General features: G+C 35.9%; 1 protein-coding gene across 1 annotated transcript; it reads left to right on the forward strand.

Annotated features, from left to right (window-relative positions):
* Positions 1–1,141: 1,141 nt before the first annotated feature.
* Positions 1,142–1,486, forward strand: LOC137652891 (major centromere autoantigen B-like). The gene has a single exon (XM_068386287.1). The coding sequence runs from the start codon at positions 1,142–1,144 to the stop codon at positions 1,484–1,486; it is 345 nt and encodes a 114-aa protein (XP_068242388.1).
* The last annotated feature ends 4,281 nt before the right edge of the window (positions 1,487–5,767 follow it).

Consider the following 5,767-nt stretch of genomic DNA (forward strand, 5'->3'; position numbering starts at 1 on the left):
GCGAAATTCTTCGACACAAGAAAAGGGCACTCAACTTAGTCGATGAGGAACAAGCTGAAGCATCCAAGATCGCTAATCAAAAAAAAGAAGAAAAAAAAAAAAAACTTCCAAGCAACCATCAAAGATGTCGTCTGCAAAAAAGGAACAGTTCAATAGAAAACGTTTTAGTTGTAGCGCATAGAGATTGGTAGTTGTAACGGCTCTCTCACCCACGTATCCTGCCCTACCCCTTATCCTTGGAGACAAGGTTAACTCTATTCGGGGAAGGATATCCATGGATTGTTATTAACAGGTTCCTGATTTATACACGATATCTAATGGGATATTCGCCCCAGAAGTTAGAGCTCCGTGATACCACTAAGGAACTTCCATCAGGACTACATGGCTCAAGCCCAAATTATATATATATATATATATATATATATATATATATATATATATATATATATATATATATATATATATATATACAACAACAACAAATGCAGCTGTTTCCACTCCATTGTGGGACAAAGACCTCAGACTTGTCAATTCATGCCAGTTTGCATCACCACGCTGGCAAGTGCGAATTGGTGACGGTTGGAGATTTTCATATGGTCGTTCACAGAAAACCAACCTAGTATGGGTGGCCTGACTAGTACACCCTTGCTGATCATAGCAATACTCAAACTTCTCCCACTCATAAAAGGCTGGATAATATATATATATATATTATATATATACATATATATATATATATATATATATATATATATATATATATATATATATATATATATATATATATATATATATATATATATATATATATATATATATATATATATATATATATATATACAGTAATACCTTGGAGACGAGTGTCCCAACATACAAAAATTTAAGATACAAGGAAAGTTTCAAACAAATTTTTGTCCTGAGATACAAGAAAAAATTTGAGATACAAGACAGTTCCCTATGTGGCCGCCAGGTGGCCGAGGGTGCGAGAGGCTTCTCACCAGGACAGCATTGCTTGGTCTTTCCCGTCGGATCTCTTTCACGTAAAGTTTATCTCAGAGCATGGGCCGTAGTTTTTTTTTTTTTTTTGACGTGTTTTTTTGTGTTTTTTGCAGTAATCAGTGCAGAATTCAGTGAATAAGTCATGGGTCCAAAGCAAGCGAATGCAAACGAGGGTAATGAAAAGAAAAAGCATATGATGACAATCGAGATGAAGCATGAAATAATTGAAAAACATAACAGTGGCATAAGAGTGACTGAGCTGGGTCACCAATATGAGAGGAGTACATCGACAATATGTACCAACTTCAAGAAGAAGGATGCTATAAAGAGCATTAAGCCTTCCAAAGGAGTAACCATCCTTTCCAAGCTGTGCAGTGATATTCACGACAAGATGGAGCGGCTTCTTTTATTATGGATAAAAGAGAAACAGTTGGCAGGAGACAGCATAACCAAGATAATTTTATGTGAAAAGGGCTGGATGGATTAATAGGGGAGGAAGCAGCCGAGAGAGGGGAAACTTCGACGCCAGCAGAAACCTTCGAAGCCAGCCGTGGCTAGTTAGATAACTTTAAAAAACGGATTGGGATACACTCGGTTGTGAGACACGGGGAAGTAGCAAGTTCCGACTCGAAAGCCGCGGCAGACTTCGTCACAACCTTTGCCTTGGTCATCGCCCGACATGGCTACATCCTCCAACAAGTCTTCAACTGTGATGAATCTGGCCTTTTCTGGAAGAAGATGACCAGGAGGACATTCATCATGGCAGAGGAGAAGAGACTACTGGGCCATATACCCACCAAGGACCGGTTAACTCTAGCCTTGTGTGCCAATGCCAGCGGGGACTGTCAGGTCAAGCCACTACTGGTATACCACTCGGAAAAAACATGTGCTTTCAAGAGCCAAACGATCTTGAAAGAAAAACTGCAAGTGATATGGTGCACTAATGCTAAGGCTTGGGTTACGCAGCATTTCTTTACAGAATGGGTTAATCTGTGCTTTGGTCCAGCAGTCAAAAAATATTTAGCCGAGAAAAACCTGCCAATGAAATGTCTCCTGGTCCTCGACAGTGCCCCTGGTAACCCTCCTAGTCTCGAAGTGGACATTCTTGATGAGTTCAGGTTCATCAAGGTCTTTTATCTCCCGCCCAACACCACGCCACTCCTTCAGCCCATGGACCAACAAGTTATTTCAAACTTCAAAAAACTGTACATGAAGCATTTGTTCAAGAAATGCTTCGATGTCACAGACAAAACCAATCTCGCCTTTCATGAGTTTTGGAAGGAACATTTCAATATCGTCCATTGCTTAAAAATTATTGACGATGCATGGCCGGGTGTCAAAGAAGAAATCTTAATTCAACATGGAAGAAGGGTTTGATACGACAGACTCTGTAAACCCCGAACCTATTGTGATGGATGAAATCGTGTCTCTTGGAAAGTCCATGGGGCTGGAGGTAGATGAGGCAGACGTGAACGACCTTGTCGAGGAGAATCAGGAAGAGCTCAGGACAGAGGAATTGAAAGAGCTCCAGGAAATGTAACATTCGGAGATGTTGCAGGAGCTCAGTAGAGAGGAGGAGGTGGAAGACGAGGGCCGCCTTTCTACGGCAGAAATCAAAGACAGGTTAGCAAAGTGGCAGGAGTTTTCTAAATTTATGGAAAACAGGCACCTGGGCAAGTTGGCGCGTGGTCGTGCGTTAGCCTATTGTGACGACACTTCTGTGCGTCATTTTTGTAACATTTTGAAGGGGAGACAAAATCAAACATTCCTAGATAGGTTCCTTTTAAAAAGGCCTTTAAAAAGTGAAGGGGAAAGCGAGCAAGAAGAGACAAGCCGGAAGATTAACATTAACATTTTATTCTTAATTGTGTGTACAGTAAGCTAATTTCATTCAAGTTAAATTTAAAGTTGCTAATTTCATTTAAGTTGAATTTGAAGTTGAGGTTATGTTACGTAGTGTTACAAAAGTTGTGTACTAAGCATGTTGCCGTCAAGTGTCTGAGATACGAGTAAACTGACACACTAGCTTGGTCCTGAGAGCATTAATCTCGTATCTCAAGGTATTACTGTTTGTGTGTGTATATATATATATATATATATATATATATATATATATATATATATATATATATATATATATATATATATATATATATATATATATATATATATATATATATATATATATATATATCTGTGTGTGTGTATTCGTGTAGGTTTATACAGAGAGAGAGAGAGAGAGAGAGAGAGAGAGAGAGAGAGAGAGAGAGAGAGAGAGAGAGAGAGAGAGAGAGTCGGGATGACAAAGCATATGTGAAAATAATCTACTCTATTTCCTACCGATGAAAACGAAAGCCTAAGTTATCCCATGGAAAAAAGAACGGAGTCGACTGGAACGAGATTGTGGTTAATCGCTTTTGCTTTTAACAAATAGAGTTAAAAGCTTTGAGAGAAGTGTTACTGTGGGGCAAATGGCTATATGGAAAGGAAGGTAATTGTTAGCGTCATGTTTCAAAAGCTTTAGCTCAAAGTTGCGGAAAGTTTAATGTTGTCAAAGTTTATAAAATATACATAAATAGGTTAAAGTTATTATGATCGTGACATTAGCTTTATAGCTACTTTCATTATTATTGTTACAAGCATTATCATAAGCATTTTTATTATTCTCAATCTTATTTCCATTATTATTGTTATCAATATTATAATTATTATCCTTGTCAGTTAGAATCTTGTTGCATCATCAGGCAAACGCTTATGTATATGTATAAATACACAGAGACATTATATATATATATATATATATATATATATATATATATATATATATATATATATATATATATATATATATATATACACACACACAGACATTATATATATATATATATATATATATATATATATATATATATATATATATATATATATATATAATACATATATATATATATATATATATATATATATATATATATATATATATATATATATATATATATATATATATATATATATATATATATATAATATATACATATATATATATAAATATAAATATATATATATATATATATATATATATATATATATATATATATATATATATATATATATATATATATACATATGTATATATATTTATATGTGTGTGTGTCATCATCATCTCCTCTTACGACTATTTACTCAAAGTGCCTCAGTTAGATTTCGCCAGTCGTCTATATCTTGAGCTTTTAATTCAATACCTATCCAGTGATCATCTCCTTCTTCGAGTTTCATAATCCTCATTCATTTAGGCCTGGGTTTTCCAACTCTTCTAGTACCTTGTGGAGCCCAACTGAACGTTTGGTGAACTAATCTCTCTTGGGGAGTGCGATGAGCATGCCCAAACCATCTCCCCCTCATCATGATCTCATCCACATATGGCACTCGAGTAATCTCTCTTATGGTTTCATTTCTAATCCTGTCCTGCCATTAAACTCCAAATATTCCTCTGAGGGCTTTGTTCTCAAATCTACTAAAACTATTGGAATTGTTTCATTGTCATAGCATGACTCATGTCCATAGAGTAACACTGATCTCACTAAAAATGATATACAGTATACTGTTATTTTCGTATGTAATTTAAGGTGATTTGATTTCTATATCTTACTTGACCTAACCATTGTCTGGTTTGTTTTTTTCAACCTTTCACTAAACTCTAATTCTAAAGACACTGTATTGGAGATCATAGTTCGTGAATACTTAAATGATACCGCCTCATTAATCTTTTCTCCTTCCAATGATTTTTCTTTTTCCACTGCATACTCGGCTCTTATCATCTTTATCTTTCTCCTATTTATTTTCAGCCCAACCTCATGTAATAATTAATGCATTGTGGTAAGCAAGCATTGTAAATCCTGTGGAGTTCTGCTAACAAGGAGAGCATCATCACCATATTCTAGGTCTGCTAGATTCCTATCACCAATCCAGTCCAATCCCTCTCCACCATCTCCGACTATTGTACGCATTACAAAATCCATGTGGAGGATAAACAACACATTTCCTTGGAGTACTCTGTTGTTCACTGGAAAACATTTGATAAGACTCCATTAACATTAACTTTGCCCTTGCTATGTTCATGAACAGACTTAATCAAATTTACATATTTAAGGATGACCTTCGATCAAAGGGATTAACCGGTGATGCAATGTGGGACAGAGCTAGATGGAGAAAGCTGACCAGAAACATCGACCCCACAAAGAAGAAGAAGAAGAAGAAGAAGAAGAAGAAGAAGAAGAAGAAGAAGAAATTCCATAATAATGCAGGCCTCCCTGCAAAATTGGCCGGTACACACTATCAAAGGCTTTTTCAGTCACAAATGCCATCAAAATCGGATTTCTATGGTCTATGCATTGCTGTACATGTCTCAAAATGAAAATTTGGTCAGTGAAACTTCTACCTTATGTAAATCCTGCTTGTTCATTTCAGTTCTTCATCAATCTGTTTCTCTAGTCTCTTTAGAATAAGCATACTATATATTTTCATAACTGACGTAAGTGTTATACCTCAGTAATTATTGCAATGTCAGGTCTCCACTTTTTTTTTTTGGGGGGGGGGGGGGGGGGGCTATAGTCACCAACACTCCTAACTTCAATTCATCAGGTTTTGCCTTTTCATTCCACACTCTACCAAAATAATCTTCCAAGTAGCCTGGGAGTCACTTCATTTTCGGCCAGTATTATCTCGCCATTTATTCCATTGTATATCAGGGGTTTTCCATCTCTTTAGT

The sequence above is a fragment of the Palaemon carinicauda genome, chromosome 14 (assembly GCF_036898095.1).
Source record: "Palaemon carinicauda isolate YSFRI2023 chromosome 14, ASM3689809v2, whole genome shotgun sequence".
NCBI lineage: Eukaryota > Metazoa > Arthropoda > Malacostraca > Decapoda > Palaemonidae > Palaemon > Palaemon carinicauda.

Excerpts from the sequence above, each read along its gene's own strand:
- LOC137652891 (XM_068386287.1), top strand. The coding sequence starts at position 1,142 with ATGGGTCCAAAGCAAGCGAATGCAAACGAGGGTAATGAAAAGAAAAAG.